We start from the raw sequence: 20916 nt of genomic DNA on the forward strand, positions 1-20916 counted from the left end.
ACAACTTCGTCTCGACAAAGTAAAAGAAGAGAATCTGATTGGAGAGAGGAAAAAAAAGAGAGGGCCTCATGTGATTGGAGAGAGATAGAGAGAAACGAAAAGCAAAAGTGAAAAGTATTGCAAGTAATTAATTATTTCTCTTTTAGGAAAACGTTGCAAGTAAAAAAAAATCAGAAGAAATATAATATTGCACAATTTCATATTAATGAATGAATTTTCACTTTAAAAGAAAATCCAAGCCCCCAAGGATAGAAGTTAGCTCAAGTGGATCGAGCACTCCCCATTGGCCCTTGAGGTCAGGGGTTCGATCCTTACTCCCAATATTATATTGGGTTATTTCCTTAGCATGCTATGCATGTCTTACCAGCCAATATGTTGGTGTTTTCGACAGACTAATAGCCTTGTAAGGATTAGCTCTTGGGCTGACGTCATTTGTTAATAAATAAAAAAAAAAACTCCAAGCCCACACGAATTACGATTCACGAATAATGATCAGAAAAGGCAGGGTAGTTAAATAGTTATGATTCGTTACCAACCACCAATTCTTATCATCAGTCATCACTCTCCCCTTTATACTGATTGAGAGGAAGAGCAAACAAGCAAAAACTAAACTAAACTAAAGAGAGATGCTTCTACTCTCTGCAACTGCAATCCCTTCACAATATCCTCTCTCCAATCCCACTATCTCATGCGTAAATCCTAACCTCCATTACCACTTCTATAAATCCCAAAACTCTTACTCTCCTTTTCCGCTTCTCTCAAAACCCTCATCTTTACCAAATTCTTCTTCTTCTTTAAATTCTACTTGTACTGCAACTTTGAGGTATGTAAATGACCCCATTTTAGAGGAAGAAGGTGGGGATTGGGTCCCCTCGGCTTCGGCGGTAGCTTCTGCTATACGCAAAGCTTCGTCTTCTCCGATTGAATTTACCCAGAAAATTGAGAGAGACCCTAAATCTCAAGGTATTGTTCTGCCTAGCCCTGATTTTCAGAAGCTTTGCCTTGATCAGTTGGCACTTTTTCGAAGAATTGTCGACCCCAATGCTCTTCTCTCTGTAAGTTTTTATGATTTCACTGCCTTTTTTTTTGTTGGTTTCATTCAACATGGTGGTTTTGTGGGATTTGGTTAAACAACGTAGGATGTACAGCGGTTGTAGGGGATGTTTTTTGTACCGATAATAGTATGTTTTGGTGGATGATGGGATTTCTGATACGTATACGCAATTAATGTGGGATTTGGTTGTACCACATAGTATTTACAACGGTTGTAGGGTGTGCTTTCTGTACCGATTATAGTATGTTTTAGTGGATGATGTGATTTCTGATAGGCTAGCTTGCACAGAAACGCGACACGGGATAGGACACGGGGACACGGGGAAACGCAAATTTTAAAATTGAGAAAACGTGAGGGAAACGCAATTTTTTTCTAACAATTTATTTTATACTTTATAATATCAATGAAAATAAAATTCAATATAACAAACAAGTTTAATTTATAATATATAATATTCAAACATGTCCAAAAATAAAGTTAACCAATGCAACTTATAATAAATCCAAATAAAAATAATTATGTGAGCTTATATTAGCTAAAACCACTAAGGAAAAAATACAGATTCAAGATCCGGTTCATCAAGAGAAAGGTCGGCAAACTCTAGAAAGGCGTTTTCATCGTTCCCATCATCCATGACATCAAATTGATCACCACCTACATCCCTTAATTTTGTCTTCCCAGCTGTGTATTCATTTGTGTTCCTTGATAGAAGACGCAGATTAGTGTGAATCTTCACCGAATTTTCAGCTCGTTTTGGATTCAACCTATTTCTCCTAAGTGAGTGAATAAAAGAATATATGCTCCAATTACGTTCACAACATGAAGATGAAGTAGGTTGTCCAAGATATCTGAAGGCCAAAGCTTGAAGCAAACTAGTAGATGAACCAAAGTTAACCCACCATGACATAGGATCCATGGTACCCCTAGTATATAAGTTTTCTCCACCCCTGTATACTCCAGACTTGTATGAGAACATGGTATATTCATCCATAGCTCGGGCAAAATCAGCATTGTCAGGAAATAGTCTTCTAAAACAACTTACTCTTCCTTCAGATATTTCTGTGTCTCTATGCGGAGGTACTCTATTTGGATTTTCTTCAAGCCATGCCTCACTATAAAACCTTCAAAAGAATAAAAAAAATATAGAAACAATCATTATTCATGTAATATTAAAAAAATGAGTAAATTGATCTAAATATATAAGCAAGAATTTACCTAGGATTTAATGAGTGAGCTAAGCAATTAAGAGGAGTGTTGCTTTTTGTCCAACGAGCTACAATAATGCGATGAACTACTTCAAAAAACTCGGAGTAATCATCATCATCATCATCTGTCAATCCTTCATGAGTATAAATCACAATTTTCACCTTTTCAAGCATAGAGTCCCACATCTCATATACCAAATGTAGACTTGGCTTATCGGTATCACAAGCCCTTATCATTTCATAAATGGGTCCAGTGAAGGCAAGAATGTAGTCCACTTTATCCCACCAGCTATCACTCATTACTTTTTCTTTTACAAAACTTGTCTTGCCTTGATCATCCTCTTTGTAACCCCCCCATTCTTCACTTATCACCATGGCCTCAAGAGAACGCCTTAGAAGCTTAAACCTCTTTAGCATAACAACCACTGAAGCAAAACGAGTATCAGCCACTGCAATTAATTTCAAAGAAGAAAATCGATTGAACATTGCTAGTCTCATAGAATGATTCATAATGAAGTTTTTCACCTGCACTGCATCATCATGAACTTGAGTAATCCAATGACATTCATCATATGTTTCAATATTCGATTCTATATTTCTTGCAGCACAAATATTTTTCAAAGCAAGGTTTAATGTATGGACAACACATGGGGTCCAGTAGATCCATGGATACTTGATTTCAATAAGTTCACCAGCACCCTTGCAATTGCTAGCATTGTCTGTTATTACCTGAACAACATTCATGGGACCAACTTCTTCAATAACTTCTTCCATAAGATCTGCAATGAAGTACTTGTCCTTGACTTCACCAAAACAATTCACACTTTTAATGAAAATGGGTCCACTCTCACTAGTAGCCATAAAATTAATCAAAGGTCTTCTTTGTGGATCACTCCAACCATCAGACACTATTGTAACCCCTTTCTCCCTCCACGTAGCTTTTATTGGTTCCAAAAGCATATCTAGATGTTCTAATTCTTTTTCGAGCAAGGTGGTTCTTAACTTGTTATAGTTTGGAGGAATATAACCACTCAAATTATTGTCTGCAGCAAATTGAAAAGCCTTCAAGTAATGTGGGTTTCTTGCCAAATTAAAAGGTAAACAACCAGTGTAAAACATACGAGCAATCTCAGCATCTAGATGATTCCTAGCTTGTACATCATATAGCTTAGTGATTGGATTCTCCTTTCTTTTCTTGGTTTGTACATCACTTGGTTGACCATCACTAGTCTCACTATAAGGAGGAACTCCTGGTATAGGTAAGGGTACATAGTTTGGGGCATTGGCTTTCTTTCTTCTCTCAGCCTCTTCATCCAAGTTTGTCATTTGACGCACCATTTCTTTTGTGGTCTTAGTACATTTTCCAATTCCTTTCCCCTTAATTCCAAGCAAATGGGCCCTTACTCTTGTATACGTTCCTTGAAAAAACTTACCACAAATATCACAAACAATCCCCACATTAGCCCCTTTCACTGCCCCATCTTCAGTTTCAGTGTTGACAACATTAGTAACATATTTTCAAAGAGGTTTATCTATATCATCCTTTTTAGATTTGTCATTTGCACTACTAGATTGAGGATTAGACATATCGCAAATAGTGAAATAAATCGACAAAAGCTGCAAATTCATAGATAAAAAAAACATAAATCATAAATATTTTAAATTACAAATAATATAATTTATCAATTATTACGTTAATATAAAAGTTACATGATCATATAAACTATTTAATTAACTTGCAAAAAAGAATTGTCTTTATTAACTCATGGCTAATTAATTAATATGACGACCTGATGATGTTAATAAAATTGAAAAAAAATTGATTAAGTAAAAGTTACATGATATAAAATCTTAGAAATTATCGGTACAAAATTATAAAAAAAAAAATTGCAAAACTAAATAATCACATCCTTATTCATTACTATTTCACAAATATCACAAAAAACAAAAACAAAAACAAAATCACTACATGTGGCGTCACATCAATTTGGCTACAATAGTACAATACAATAGTCCAACTTGTCCAAGTCTGCAGCTCTAGAATTTATTAATGTGGAATAAAGTTACAGTGAATCTACTTTCCTCCTAGACTCAAGCAAAAAAAATTCATGATGTGTCACAGTGTCAGTATATGGTTATTATTTATTAATAAACTCATGGCTACTTTCTACTTTCCTCCTAGACTCAAGCAAAAAAAATTGATAAAAAACTGTGAATCTGACACATACCTTGTAAAGTGGTAAAGTACGTGCCTGCTGGCTGCTGCAGTAGGAGTGCGGTGGTACAGTTTTAGAGAGAGAAATAATTGATATACGGTACAGTTAATGAGTTAAATAGGTAGGGTTAGGCTTTTATATCTATTATCTATCTCAATACACGTTTTTTATAGCCAAATTAAAAAAAAAAAGCCCGAGCTTCGTAGCGCGTGTCCGACACGTTTTCCAACGTCTTGACACGCGACACGTGTCTGACATGCGACACGCAAGCTCGGTCAGCGTGTCAGTGCTTCATAGCTGATAGGAATAGGCAATTGATCTAAATACCCAAAATGACATAATTTGAAATTTTCTGTTTTTGCTAAGATTTTGCTAAATATCTAGGGTTTAAGGATACAAATTAGCAATAAGCAATAGGAAATAGGAAAGGGTTTTTTGCTGTTGCTCTTGCTAGTGTGTGTGAAAGAGGAGTTTAGATACTCTAGAGTTTTAGTGAAACTCTACAAGATAGGGTTGTATTTTAAAATCAAGGGCTCATATTGGTGGAAGGAAAAGATTTAGGGGTTAATTTTGATGAGATAAAATAGGAGGGATTTTGGAAAGAGAATATATGAGCCATTGATTTTTTATTCAATGGCTGATATTGCTCAAACTCTACCTTGTAGAGTTATTTTACAACTCTAGAGGATCCAAACACGTGAAAGAGTCCTTGATTAGGGCTCAATTGAATTGCACTATTATAGGAGATTTACTATACATGAATTGGGAACTATACAGAAATAAAAATTCTACGTAATTATCTACTTTCACACCTCATAGTCCAAGTGAGAGTAGGGCAAATGTTGAGGCTGGAGTGAAACTCCAAGAACAAGGAGGGAGGGGGAATTCGGGATAGAAATTGAATTAAATGAATATTCATCTCAACATGTTTAGTGTGTTGATGTTGAGTTGCAATCGGAGGAAAATAAACCTCACGAATGTCATTGCATTAGACAAGTGTAGCTCAACAAATAGGACAATCAAGCTTAAGCAATAAATTGTTAACCAATATGTTTGTGCAACAACATTAGCAACTCCCAAGTATTCTGCCTTAGCATTGGAACTAGACAAAGTGGTTCTCGTTTAGAAGAGCAAGAGAGAAGATTGTCTCATAGATACAGACAATAAACTGCCTATAGAATTGCTTGTGTCTAGACACTCATCCCAATCCACATCAATATAGGGGTGAGACCCGAAGTAGGGGAGGCAAGCAGATCGAGACCATAGTCTAAGGTACCCCGAATGTACCCTAATATAATATTCATGGCAATGTCTTGGGTCTCTCGAGGACAAATGCATGAAGAGACATATCTGTTGCATGACATAGGTGATGTCAGGCTCAAAAAAGTCAAGCTTTGCAAAACACCACTAAAACTACTATTACAAAGTGGGATCAAAGATGGGTGGATTGGAGTTTGCGTTAACTAGCTCCGACTTAGTATCAATATGATTAGTAACGAGCTTGCAAGTGCTTATCTTGGAACGTTCCAAAATTTTCTCAGCGAATTTGCATTGGATTAAACCATGGCACCTTCGTAGTGGGTGATAAAGATGGCCAATAAAAGGAGTAGGGATCTAAGGCTTAGCAAACTTCAAGCTCAAAAGATCAATGACACGTCAAAGAAATGTTGCGAAGGAGTCAGGGAAGGACTATGGCATCGACATAGAGAAAAAACAAAGGAGTTTCGTATCGTGCTTATAAATGACAACTTGAGTATTGCTCTTGCTGCTAGTGAACCCAACTTTGACCAAATAAGACGCAAGCTGTTGGTACCAAGCTCATGGAGACTCTTATAAACTCATAGGATTACTTGTAGAAAAAGATAAACATGCTTAGGACTTAGGAGTAGATGGAATATCAAACAAATTCGAGAGGCTGATGTAAATACAAAGTAACTTGGAAGTCGTTGAGTATAAAAGGACGAGAAAGGACTATATTCGAAGGAATTCTTAATATACATGCTTACGGTGGAGAAGAAGGGGAAATCACAGAAGTCTACAGAAAGGGATTGAAGATATTATATGGGGAAGACCGTCTCTTTGAGTGTAAAAAGACGAGAAATGACTTTTTTTAAAGAAGGGGTCTCGCTTAACCTTGGTTGTTCTAAAAGGAACTCAGGGTGTAATATTTTATTATGGTGGCAGACAAGTTTCAAATGCAGCCAAACAGGAAAAGATGATAGACATTGGATTTGTGTTTAAGAGAGTAAACCCCAAGGAAAAATGAGTAAAATTATTTAGCAATATAAGACAAAAATGATGTCCTTGATTACTGAAGATACTAGAAGTCCTCAAGCCATTGTGATTAATATGGAAAGGCACAAAATTGACTGAATTTGCTGAAGTAAAGGAAAAATTGATGAGAATGGATCCTACTGTGGTCTTCCCGTTCAAAAAAAGTCCTAACTACTGATTATTTCACTGGAAGCCGAAATTTTAGATGCCTTTTATGTGCATGGGCCCAGGTTACCTTCGGCATGTAGCAAGGGAATGTAAAATCCATTGTTAGAATTAGCAACGGTTGTTGCACATTTTTGTCATTGATCTATAATTTATGGACAAAGTTCAACCATCTGTATTTGCTCTGTTTTCAAAAATAAAATCTTGCACATGGAGCTTCTGTCCATATGTTGAAACAGTATACTCCAACCCTAAGACAATGTCTCATAAGTATATAAACACAATTAAAAAAGGTACATTTGTCACACTTAAAAATAGATGAATTTCAATGGATCGTTGTATAGTACAATTTCAATGAAAAAAATAAACATATCATTGCAACCACCTTGCCTAGTATGCAAGAAGCGAATTATGACATGAAATTATAATCAAGAAGAAAATTCTAATTATTGAAAAGTAGGCTTTTTACCTTTTCTTTTCTTGATATCTTCAAACTTTGCATAATAGCTCCAAGCAATTATAATAGATCTTCAGGACATATAGAAAAGAATATAAATTTCAATCTTAAAAATATGGCGCAGTGCTTTAGAGCAAGCAAGTTGAATTTTTTTTTTTTGAAGCGCAACCTTGCTACTTGTTGTGCTTTAAATGAAGAGGCTGAGCACCTGATACTTTGGGTTCTCTTGTATATGGTAGATGTTTGATCTTTTACATGATCATATGTTAGTGCAGGTTTATGTCAGGCCTGCTGGTAGCTATGTGATGGATCGGTTAGAACTCCGACGTGTTACCTTCTATCCAACAGTCGATGGGTCTGATATTGTCATACTTGTTGGTAATTTCAGTGTTCCTGCTGGGTTGCGTGGTGCTGAATCTGCTCTCTCTAATCTGCAAGTAGGGCTTTCATTTGTAATGCTTATTGAGGTGTGATTTCTGATGCCTGTCACATGGGATCTTTCATTGACTAATCTTGGAACGTGACTGTCTTTTGAGTTGTAGGCCAAGGAAATTCCTGAGTATAGAGCTGTTGTTTTCCCTATGGTCAAACATCCATTTGTTGTTGGGTTTTTAGTTGCTGAGATTCCGGGTTTGGAGCTTGGAAGGGGATCTCATGATGCTTCTCAGTTTCCATCCCCAGAGGAGTGCTATGCATTGCCCCCTACTTTTGATTTGAAGTCGCCTGAAATCCCATTATGCAGTGAAAAACCATTGATGTACCTCAACCTCTCTGCTGACCAGAGATTAAATGCCATAAATATTTCGCATTCGATTGCTATGGCTTATGTCATGGATCAGGTACCTCCTCCTCATTTTTGCTCATCCTTTGTGTGTCCTCCCTCCTTGATGAGTGTGTTCGGTAATCAACCATGAGCAACACAATATAATCCGATAGATAGGTTAGTGAAACATGCAAATTCATGTTTGATACATGCTTTTCTCTGCTGAATGTCTGTTAAGTTATTTTAAGTCCAGTTGAATTCAGTTGTCATTGGAATCTGATAGGTTAATGATATGACAGCGTGACACGTACTATCCATGAATTAATCTGATGGGTATAAAAGAACAGGGTAAGTGGGGAAATGAGTCTGTCCTGAAGGATTTTACTAATTCCTGGGCTCTAAGAGGAGATTCTGGATCTTCTAGTTTTTCCTGGGATTCTTGCAATTGATATACCATTTTAGTATATATTTTGTTGATGGCAAAACTCGTTATCTGTTGGGTCATGTCTAATTTCAGTGAAGCTCATAGAAAGTTGTCATCGGAATCTGATATGCTCATGATATGACAGTGTGACACGTACTATCCATGGATTAATATGATGGGTATAAAAGAACAGGGTATGTGGGGAAATGAGTCTGTCCTGAAGGAACTCACTAATTCCTGGGCTCTGAGAGGAGATTGTGGATCTTCTAGTGTTCCCGGGGCTTCTTGCAATTGATATACCATTTTAGTATACATTTTGCTGATGGCAAAACTACGTTATCTGTGCGGTCATGTCTAATTTCAGTGAAGCTCATAGAAAGTTGCCATCTGTACGGTCATGTCAATTGTTTATATGCATGCTTTTGGTCTTTTGTTCAGGTTTTGATATACAGGTTTTATCCTTCTCTTTTGTTCTGTTATAAGTAGTGTCTTAGGAGGGTTGATCACTTGCTTTTCTAGGTAGTTGGGGCTTCCTTGGTCTCCTTTAGTCCTTCCATCTCCAGAGGGCTACTCTGCCCTCTGTATGGCCTCGTATTTTGGGTTGTTTTACGCATGCAATAAGATGCCACAATAAGAATTTTCTTCTGTTAAACAAAAATAAGAAAGAGAAATCCGAACCATTGGAGCAGTGGCCTCTATAATAGGTTATATAATGATAAAATCCCCCCGAGACCCCAGTAGTCATAGTGGCGTATGTCGAGTAAAATGACATTATTTGCTGAAACAAAGCATTGGATTAAAATGCCTTTTTGCACTTACATTGTAAGCACTAGTCACGAGGGCTGTGTTAACTTTATTTAGAAAAAGTAAGTTCTGTTAAGATAAGATAAGATAAGATAAGATAAGTTTGGTTAAGATAAGATAAGATAAGATAAGATAAGACAAGATAATATAAAGATACGATAAGATAAGTTTAGATAAGATAAGATAAGATGAGATAAGATAAGATAAGATAAAAAAAGACAAAATGAGTTGAATAAACGGATTAACTATGTTAGAGAACACAATAAACTAGAATATAATTCTGATAAGATAAGATAAGTTATTAATTTTAGATAAGATAAGATAAAATAAGTTCATATAAGATAAGTTTTGTTAAGATAAGATAAGATAAGATAAGATAAGATAAGATAAGATAAGATAAGTTCAGATAAGATAAGATAAGTTCAAATTAGATAAAATAAATTTAGATAATATAAGATAAAATAAGATACGATAAAATAATTTCAGATAAGTCAAAATAAGTTGAATCAAACAGAGCCTAGGTCTTTGCTCTTGTAGGCGCTTGCTTTCCTTCAAACGAAAAGCAAAACGCATTTGAAGCTATGTAACTTGGAATCCTGCGGAGTGGTATATTGACTGTTTTAAGGCTGGTATGGCCACTAAATGGTTAATACAAATTACAGCATATACAATTTGTGTCAAAAGCATGCCACTACGCGAATCCAAAATGTGACGGTGTACTATAATGTGTTTCTGAAATTTGCGCTTTAAATCCCTGAATGATAAGCACTCGGTGAGACTGCTACAGTTTGCCTTCCATAATTGGTTATGTTTCTGAACCATTCCAAAACAGATGAAATAATGTCTGTAAGCTTTCTGAGCAAGCATCTTGAAACACATTTCATGTGCTGCTCTGTGATTTGTTTTCCTTTGAAGCTGGTTCGAATATGTTCTCTTTGCAATGCTGTTGCATTTCAATAGTTTCATGGTTGGTTCTTTGTTTCTTCTGCTGGCTTTGTTGCTATTGGGATGTGAGGGTCGAAATAATGGAGTGGTCTGGATGCATGTGCATGGTGCTGTATGGAACTTGTGTGGCCAAGCTTGGATGCCAAGGAAAGGGTTTGCAGTGGTCTTTTCCAGCTGATCTTGATGTTTCCTATACTATATTTAGTTCATATTAGCTTTGTTTTACAAGGATGAATTAGGTGTGGACCTTGTGGTTAGAAATCAGTTGGGATAAGCTTGCTCTGTTTGCATCCTTATCTTATTGCATGAATTTAGACCTCTTTTGTTACAGCACTTGTTTTCGGTTTTATTAGGATTGCTTAAGATTTATTAATCCAGATTTGGAATCTTGTAAGCCCGAGTTTATGGGACATTAGGATTTTAATTTCAGAATTCTACTTTGTTGTTGGAAGGAAAATTCTAGATTTCAGGAGCAGCAAAGAACGCCTATATAGGGCACAATCTCTTGTTTTATATGGAAGTCAAAATTGTTGAGATATATGAAGTGAACATCTATTATTGCAAAGTTCTAGCATTTGTTCCGTTAAGTTGGGAGTGGCTCTGTATATTCATTAAGTGAGTGTGAAACTAAACATCTATTCCTAGTTTATATTAAAAAGTGCATAAAGCTTAATTATTTGAACAAAACCAACTTTAGGTGTGAGCAAGTGAAAGTTTCATTCCTAGTTGTCTATCTTTGGTGTTTAATCATGCATCTTTTTCATTTTGAATTAGCAAATGTAGATTGTATTTGATTTGCAGGATCTATTTTACTTTAATCTGCTTTCTCTTTGTTCTAGAAAGCAATGTTGCTTCAACAGACATCTTGGCAAAATAACATCCGGATGAGTAATCTTGTTGAGCAAGTAAGATATCTTCTATATTGAGTGTTTTTTTTTTTAAATGACTACATAATCTCATTGTGCGATTCTTTTTGTCCAATTATCATCAGATACGTGGGCCATTGTCTAGCTTACGGACTCTATCTAAAATGTTAGCAGTACAAATTAAAAGAAGTGAGGTGCTTCTTCTGATCTCCAAAGGCCTGATCATATTGTTTAATGTCATTTTGTTTCACTTTAGATGAAAGTGTAAGATACTCAGATGACCTTGTTCTTGTAGATTGCTCACGACATTGTTGAAGATATAATGGTCCAAAGTGATCGTATGCTAGACACCTTGCAACAGCTGCAGGATGCTGTTCTCTTGACAAAGGTGTTTCCTCTTTCTGTTGACTTCCAATATACTAATTTGACGTGATTTAAATTTCTGGTGAACTTTTTGCTTTCGAATATTACACCAATAATGGTTTTATGCTTTGGTGTAACTTATAAGGTCTTCCCTGGAAGAGGGAGAACACAAATCAGAGAATTAAAAATGAGAAACCTGCTAACATTGACTTTGCGGAACTCTTTCCATTTTTGTGGAAGATGAAGAGAGTAATTGTTGTCTAGACAAAACTGTTATTAAACATAACATAGAACCAATGACTACCTGACTAGAATTTGGCCATAATGACAAGGTTGCTGGATAAATTGAATATAACATTATGTGATGAAGCTTTTGTCCCAGACTCCCAGTAGTGATATTTGCTGCTGATGGGGAATAACAGAGAACCCAGTATTATATGGAGGTGGCCATGGGTGACCGTGAGGCTGAGAATCATTATAATAATCAAATTCATAAATATGTGCCTTTTTACTTTACGATGAAGCTGGCATGTTGTTTCTGTCTGGACAAAAGGATGCTTGGTAAGCATCATTGAAAATGTGAGCTTCCTAATTTTGTAAATTGGCATAGGCGGTTACTATAAAGGTGTGGAATTTTCGACTATGTACAAGTTCAAGTGAGTTCTATCCCAAAACCAAGTGGGAACAAGAGTAATTCCAATGTGGAGTTTACTCATCTCTTTTCCAATGTGATACTTAGTTACTTACATTCGTACATATATATGGGTTTCAACCATTTTCCTCACATGTAATTTCTCCTTAGGTGTTGGGCTAAATGGGTCTTATCTGCTGACTCCAGAAAATAGAGGCTCAAAATTATAAACAGGCCATCTTGGCTCTGATATATATAATACTTGAATTTGTATAGATGCGTTTGGGCGGTGGACATGGAGTAGCGTTAGAGCACTTACTAGCCCGAATGAGGTTCTATGTTAAATGTAATTGAAATTGGCAGAGCAGCTCTCTAGGCTTGTAAATTAATAATATTTTTCTCGTCCATTTCAATGTTTGATTCACATGTACACTTACATGGGGTTTCATCCTAAATGTGATTTGATTTTATTGTTACTTCCTTTGTCATCCTTCTCCTAGAAGATAGGAAAAAGGCCAAGATATTTGAGCTTTCTCAAGTACTTTGATCTAGTTCTATGCTGGTGTCCTTACATAAAGCTGTTAAGGGAAGAGAAGTGAAGCATCCTTGGGCCTTATCTCTATCCTTTGGAGCCTCCATTGGAAAGGGATTTTAGGACACATGTGTTCCCATTTTGTGAGGAATTGTATGATTGTCATTTTAAGCCTTTACCTGTTAATTCGACTCAACGGTCTGTACAGTGGTTTCTAGGTTAGCCTGGTTGCATGAGGCTGCTGCTACTAGAGCATGGTTGCTTTTGTTGGGTTAAGAAAATTGAAGTTAATCAAACATGATTTATTGCAGAGATAGGGCAGAAACTCACAGGTTTGAGCTTTTTCTTCTTACAATTGAGGACTGATTTGTTAAGCTGCTGTATATATATCTGATACACAGGCCTCTGGTGGCATTTTGGAGAAGTTAAGGGTTTTATTGTGCCCTGGAAAATTTGAATATTCCAATAATATTTGTATGAAAATCCTGTCTGGTGACTTGTCTCATTTTGCTTCCTGAAGACTGTCTTAGCATGATTGTTTTGTTGAATAAGTACTTCTATTACCTCCTTGGTCATTTTTTCATGATTGCATGTAGAGCAGATTCTGTTACTAGCTTGCTTGCAGAACTTTTAAAGGTGCTTGCCTAGATTGCTGCATTTCCTAAATCACCAATATCTTTGCCTTTTATTGGTATGAAGTTCTTAGAACAGAAGTTTTATTCTTGGTGAACCATAGTTACGTTATCGTTCTGCTTCTTGTGTATTTAGGTATCATTAGGCTTGATATTAGGTCTCTGCCGTTCTGTCTGACTATTGTAGAGCCCTCTCTTGGTTGCATAATTAGTCATCATTTGGTTGTTGTAGACATAATTTCATATCCTTCTGATTGCAGCTTCATAAGTCAATTGTCTTCCTGCCATCTGCAGTTTGATAGAGTGAAAAGCAAAGTCAACTTCTAAAAGCAACTTCTTGTTCTCCTTTTGACCAAAATATTATAGTTCCGAACCAAAGTCAAACAGTATTGTTCATATCTTTTCAGGCTAACATAATGAGGTTCAATGAAGAATCATTGAAGAAAATGGATGGCTCAAATTATGCTCAACCTGAACCGAGGATGTTACCAAATGACATGTCAAGTCAGACATCTGCTGACAAGGGAAGAAGCTTTGATCGACAACCTTCTCTAAGTTTGGCAGTGAAAGATTTGGAGATGCCAATGCCACCATTAGCGCTAGCACCGTTACAAGAGAATGGCATCAGGTAAACCTAGAATGATTCTTGTTGCTTTTCTCAACTCACTTGGCCAAGGCTTCATGAAGTGTTCCGCCAAGCTGTGGCTTCAAATGCTCAAGTCCTTCCCATTTATGGCTCGTGTGGTAGACCATGATAAAGGTGGTAATGGTGATGTTATATAGGCGAATTTGAGGGAGTGTCATCCCAATTTCCAAGGCTGCTTGTCCATCTACAAACACCTTTTCTTCTTCATAAATCTCCATAACCACCCATTACCACTTTAGAGGTGTTATTGATATGGAAATTTGTGGAGAAAAATTCATGTTTAGGATGCATGCATTACATGGGTATTAAAAAGAGATTTTCTCTAACAAAATTCATATAAGCTCTATTACCATGGGTATTACCATGAGATTTCCTTTTTGAAAATACATAAAGATTCATTATAGTTACCATCATCTATTGCCAGCTACCAAATGGGAGTTCGTGCAGAACTCATCAAGTTGCTCTTCCCTGATCTGCAGTTTTCATTCTGTTGTTCTTTTTGCTATCACAATATTCCTGTTTGCTTATGCTGTTTGGTCTTGTCAGGAAGACCATGCAATGTTTCTGATGTACTGGTGAATTTGGTTGGAGCTGCACAGCCTCTTGCTCAAAACCAGAAGCGTATTTTGGAATTAAGTGAATTCTCTCATCACCTGCCAGTTGCTGTAGAAGAACCTGCTCTGCGTCAGGCCCTAAGCAATCTGATAGAGGGTGCATTGTTGCGAACACATGTTGGAGGAAGAGTTGAAATTCTCTCTGTAGGAGCACCTGCAGGTGGTGCGCTGGTTGTGATTGATGATGATGGTCCAGATATGCACTACATGGTAAGATCATCTCTGATTTGAATTATACTAATTCTGTTTCGGGCATGTTTCTGAATAATGTACATACAAATTCTGCTGTGTTTAAAATTCGTTCTATATTTTTATCTCTGTGGTGTGCTCTAATCTTCTTGTATTCAAATCAAAATGTATTAGCCCACTTATCTTGGCAAGCTTATGCTAGCGTTAGCTTTGCCTGCTTGTAATATACTACCTCTGTTGTTTTTATATTGCAACAATAGGTTTGTGCACGGTTTTTAAGGAAATGAAAAAGGTAGGTAATTAAGCATAAAAGTACCCTTTAATTTACTAGAGTATGAGAGAGAAATGGTCACTTGATAAAGTAAAAGTACCCCTTTAACAATAAAAGGTGGGTTAGTGAGCAATTAATGAGAGTTTTAGTAGGATAAAGTAAGGGTACTAATGTCAACAAAAGTTGTATTTTATGCCAAAAGTGGAATTGTTGCAATAGATGTGAAACTATCCAAAATGGTAATTGTTGTAAGAGAAAAAGAACGGAGGAAGTATATATTCACTTTTTCTTGTCCATTTTATTCTTTTACAGACACAGATGCATTCGCTTACACCATTTGGGGATGGCCTTCTCTCGGAGAAAATGGTGGAGGACAACATGACATGGAATTTTGTCGCTGGGATCACAGTTGCACGAGAGATACTTGAGAGCTACGGTTGTGTTGTCCGTGTCATATCTCCTCGGAACAAAGAGGCTGCTCTAGGAACAGGGGGGACCCGAGTCGAAGTTTGGCTTCCTTCTTTGACTCCATATAATCACAGCACTGTGGCTGATGGGGCATAGTAAGTTGTGAATTTGAGATTGCTTCGGTATTCAAGACGCTCAACATATGATGTATAGTACTCCTATAGCATTAATCTATTCCCTTTAGAAAGCAGTGTAAATACAAACCTTCCTATGCTTGATCAGCTGGATTAGAAGTATTATCGTTAACACGAGTCCTGAATTCTCCTTGGGTGACTAATTTTAGGGCAATATATTGTGCTAGTAGAGCTATATGGGATCAAAGAATGTTCTTGCAAGCTTAGTAGAGGCATCTTCTCTTGACTCTAGGATTATCTACTAGCTAATTAAACCATGGGTGACACTCAGATCGACTCGGATGTGCTGATTATTCCTGAGGCCCATACAAGTCGAGGTTGACATTTTTAACGCAGTCTTTCTAGAGAGCTTAAAGGAAAGGGTGGGGTGGGGTGGGGTGGGGTGGGGTGGGGTGGGGTGGGGTGGGGTGGGGAGGGGAGAAGAAGTAAAGATAGTCGTGGCCTTGTGGGCTTCTGGCCATCAAATTTATATATGAAGTTAGAGAGAGAAATTGCTTCCTTGGGGTGTCATTCCTATTGTGAAGTTGGAAAATATATTAATCACCTAAGATGATAAACGACCACAATTGCTTCCTTAGTATAGTAAAATTTGAATGAGATGATGGTTTAGTTTAGATTTGAGCCATGTTGGACTTAATTTGTAAGGACGTAATTTAGTTCAATCGAAAAATATAGAAAATATATTGATCACCTAAGATGATAAACGACCACGATTGCTTCCTTAGTATAGTAAAATTTGAATGAGATGATGGTTTAGTTTAGATTTGAGCCATGTTGGACTTGATTTGTAAGGACGTAATTTAGTTCAATCGAAAATTATAGAAATCAAAACTGAACTTAATAATGTGTCGTCTTTTTCCATTCTCATGTCATCTTGTCCCCTTCACTTTTTTGGCCTAACTTGATCTGCATATGTTATCATTTGAGATTGTTTATCGGACTTTCAAGTCACTAGATCAAGTAAGAAAACATTGTTAGGATATAATAGAATAAACCATTTTTGATACTATCATTAGCAAACAAGCCACACTTAAGAGGTAATTGATTTTTCCAATCAAACCTAATTTGAAGAGGTGACGTAGATCTAGTTTTGATAAATCGCATTAATTTGTTGATGTGCATTTCACATTATTACTTTCTCTATTCCAAAACAGCCCCGGCCAAGAAGGATATGGGGGCCCTGTGCTGGTATAAATAATAGGCCCTATGTATAAAAATTCAAAAGCAAATTGTTTTTCGATTCTCATTTTCTTTTTAAGTTTTTCATGCTCGGAATCATATTTTCTAAATCGAGAAGGCATAAATAAAATAACTAAACAATCCTTCGACTCCAACCTAACCCTAATCCACATTCTTAACATAAAAATATTCACAAAAAAATTAAAACTAAATCTAACAGAACATGAAATAACAGTATGACAATAAAATTCACTCATCAAAATACATGAAAATAAACAAATTGAAATGAGCAGTTGAAATGGGAAAAAAGAGGAGAGAGAAAATTGGCATACTCTGTTCTGGTCAAGAACATCGATGATAACGACGAGGCAGCCATACTTTCTGCCGATTTTCACAATGATCTAAAGAAACGAAGATAAAAAAGAAATTTCGTAAAGAATTAAAGTGAAAAATTCAAAAACAGAGGTGAAAGTGAGAATAAAAAATTCACAATCAACAAGCGTATGATTGTAGCGCAAAGAATACTTGAAAAAATGTAGCTTCGATAGTACTTCGTCAATGGTAGAATCAACATGATAGTAAGAACAGACGCCGTTAACAAGAGCATGAAAAACCAAAGAAAATGAATGGCATAACAATGGAGGTTAGGGTTTTGATTTTGAGTTTTAGTTCTTGATTCTTGATTAGAGAGGAACTAAGAAAGAGAAAGTTTAGGGGTGTGGTGCTACTGAGTACTGTAATAATGTGTTTACTGTGTTAATATGAGAAGGAATGAAATTCAAAATGGGAAAAAAAGAGAAGAGAGAAAAAGTCTAGTGATTGAGACTTGAGAGAGTCATAGAAAAAGTACTGGTTGAGACTTTGAGAGATAGATAAAGTAAGGAGAGAGAAATTTGGGTTGATCAGTTTAAAGTTTTTTTTAAAAAAAATTGAGGCCCCATCTAATTGTGAGGCCCTGTGCCGAGGCCCACTTTGGACCGGCACAAGGCCGGGCCTGTTCCAAAATACTTGATCTATTCCATTATTTCAACTATATATTCTTTTTATCGGTAAGATAAAAGAAATTTTCTAATCTCACCTAAAACCAAACATTTAAATACAAAACCATTTCTAAGAAGGGCCTCCCAATGCCCAAGAGACCTCAAACAAGCACAAAACAATAACAAAGTCATAAACCAATTCTCATAATTGCTTGTTTTCTTTGGCATAATTGCTTGTTTTCTTTGGCATAACTGCTGATACTCTACAGATCACATCATTTTTAATCTGCTTCACAAGTTTATATGAGGTCTGACTATACCTCGATTTAAGAATGAGTTCATCCTTTGTCGCCAAAACTAATAGATTAAAGCTGTTACTACACATCGAATCACCTTCTTTTTGAACCAGCTTCGAAGACAATTAAGTCAAAGCTCCCATTTGCTACTTCTAATAAGATCCCTGAATTTATAAGTAAAGTTTAATCTGGAATTAATCTCATAACAATATATTTGACTATACTAATATTGAAAAATTAATTTTGGATCGTCTTTGGATCCTGGCCACAGAGAGGGTAATTGATCTTATCACTAACACCAAACCAGACTAGCCTAGCCTTTTCTCATGGTCAATCTCCGAAGCATACTTACCAGCTTATGAGAAACTATGTTTTGGGATATTAAACATATTCCAAACCCACTATCCAACTCTTTCACATGGAGGCATGGAGCAGTTAACCATTTGTAGCATGAGCTCATCGTATACCTTTTCCCTATCCTATTAAACCAAATAAAATCCATCATTACCAGCTTTGAATTTATTCTTGACTAAATGATTTTGTTTCCAATGAACTTTGATCATATATTGTCACCAATAGACGAGAAAATTTATAATTATGTGAGCTATTATTGAATACATAATATGCGTTTTTGTCTAGAAACTAGTCAAAGTAGTGATGTGTTGCTGAAAGTCTAAAATCCCGAGTTAGAGCTAGATTTGAGTCTTGTCACCGAATGCCTTGCAAAACGGTCATACATATATTCCTATTATGAATTCCAACAAAACAATGAATATTTGACATCTAGTGTTAAATACCACCGCTGCGCTGTGAAACATGATCAATGGCCATATACTACTCATACTTGCTACAACGAAAATCAACAGTTTTCCTTCTGCGTAGTGCATCACCAATTCAACAGGCTTAGTCTTTTATTTTTGGTTTCCTAGAATGAGTCAGAGAGTCCTTACCCTAAGCCATTTCTATCTCCCACCGAGTCTATGTCACCATAGGACTTCGTCTATTATAGTCTTTCCATTTCCGTTTCATTTTTATTTTTCTTTTTCATTTTCGTTGGTTTTCCATCATTTTTATTTATGCTTCGAGTTCGATGATGAAACTCAAATCATCTAATGAACTTGACTAATAATAATAAAAGGAGATCTGAAATATAAAATGAGAATATAAAAATAAAAAAGAGGACATACTTTGGATTAGGAGTTATTCCCCTCCCCATTCCATTAACCTTCATAGGCCATCCATATACAACTAAAGGAGAACAAAACCATCATCTCCATTAGCCAAATAGCCTGTCAATTCAAAGCGTCACCTTCAAAATCCTCCTATACCCTAAACCATAAACTTGTGTGCAAGCCTTACTACATAAAAAATAAAGAAGATCAAAGCCAAGCAAAATAAAATAATGAAAAAAAATCAAAGTGCGAAAAAAGCAAAAGCAAAAGAAAACACACAGGGCAAAAATCAATGCAAAAAAGAAAAGGCCACAGGCAAAGAAATAAAAAGTCAAGCTAGGAAACTTGCAAACAATTTCTACCCCTCATTCAATCCTTTCAATCCTTATAATTCAAGTCCACAATTCTGACCTTATCCTAACCAATTCAACCTTCATCTAAACCTAAACTCCTTCAACCTTTTATCAACCCTAACTACTTTTTCAAGGTATGTCCAAGCCTGCTAGGTTTAAAACCCGAAAGGGCGGCCTAGGCAAAGTCAGGGCACAAAAAATATAATAAAATAATCCGATCGGGAACTACGAATGGTCTGATTCTGCAAGGATATGTAGGAATCCTTATCTCGAGGGCCGACCGCTTCAATAAAATAAAATTAATCAAGTTCTAATAATTTGATTTTCTAGTGTTAAGGAGCATAATCTTTTTTCTAGAACCTGCCATAGACTTGAGTCTGGACCTAGCCTCGTTAAAGCCGTTTCCTACCTGCATTCATTTGAGTCATAAATTTAAAAACTTTATTTTTCAATCCAAACTCTCCTTTTCCCCGAAGGATACTCTGACAATTCCATAGTCTCTTGTGATATCTGACTTTGCCTGTATCAACTTCCCAAAGAAGAATCCCCATCAATAACTTTCAATGATTCAACTACAGATGAACTACATTTCCATATCAGATCAAGTACATTTCAATTATGGCTCAAGCCTAATTCGAGGTAAGCTCACCCAAAGTGGGGGCTTCCTGCGTGTGGTGGTGCCTCCAATCCAAATCAAACTCCCGAAGAGTTGCAATCCGCGGACCTCGTTTACACATCCAGATCATTTACTAAAAATGATTTTCGAAAATCATTCTATGCATTTCTAATCACTCTATCATTCTACATATCCACATCCTCTAACCTTCCAAAATCCGGACCTTGCATTGCAGCCTTGCAAAATCCTAACCTTGCATTTGTAATCGCCCATAATTTTAAAGGATTTTATAAATATATATATTTATATTTAAACCCAAATTAGTTTTAAAATGATTTGACTATTTAAAAAGGTTGACTATTTTAAAAGTCAAATGCAATGATTTTCATGATGTAATAAAGTTGAAAATATTTATATTGAAAAAGAAGTCTAATGGAATAAAAAATCCTAAAAGGATAAAAAGGAAAAGAGTCATGTTGTTTAAGTTATTTAACTTATTGATCATCAATTTTCATTAAAACTTTATCTCTTTTCCTAAGCCCAAAAAGGGGGAGCCTTATAAATACTTTATTACTCAATTATGTTATCCCACACAAAAGAAAATTTTTCTCTCTCCTCCTTCTCACCCACACGGCGCTCTCTCTCTCTTTTCTCTTCCACACTTTTC

General features: G+C 36.1%; 2 protein-coding genes across 2 annotated transcripts; one reads left to right on the forward strand and one right to left on the reverse strand.

The window, feature by feature from the left end:
- The first annotated feature begins 556 nt into the window (after positions 1–556).
- On the forward strand, positions 557–15765 carry LOC104897145 (chloroplast sensor kinase, chloroplastic). The gene is made up of 9 exons (XM_010683972.4): positions 557–1055; positions 7647–7808; positions 7914–8210; positions 11147–11212; positions 11299–11367; positions 11469–11561; positions 13739–13959; positions 14528–14801; positions 15364–15765. The coding sequence occupies exons 1-9, from the start codon at positions 627–629 to the stop codon at positions 15613–15615; spliced, it is 1863 nt and encodes a 620-aa protein (XP_010682274.2). The 5' UTR covers positions 557–626; the 3' UTR covers positions 15616–15765.
- Positions 1597–3122, reverse strand: LOC130592027 (uncharacterized). Its single transcript, XM_057396064.1, has one exon. The coding sequence runs from the start codon at positions 3118–3120 to the stop codon at positions 2266–2268; it is 855 nt and encodes a 284-aa protein (XP_057252047.1). The 5' UTR covers positions 3121–3122; the 3' UTR covers positions 1597–2265.
- Positions 15766–20916: the final 5151 nt, after the last annotated feature.

This window comes from Beta vulgaris, chromosome 6 (genome assembly GCF_026745355.1).
Source record: "Beta vulgaris subsp. vulgaris cultivar EL10 chromosome 6, EL10.2, whole genome shotgun sequence".
Classification (NCBI taxonomy): domain Eukaryota; kingdom Viridiplantae; phylum Streptophyta; class Magnoliopsida; order Caryophyllales; family Amaranthaceae; genus Beta; species Beta vulgaris.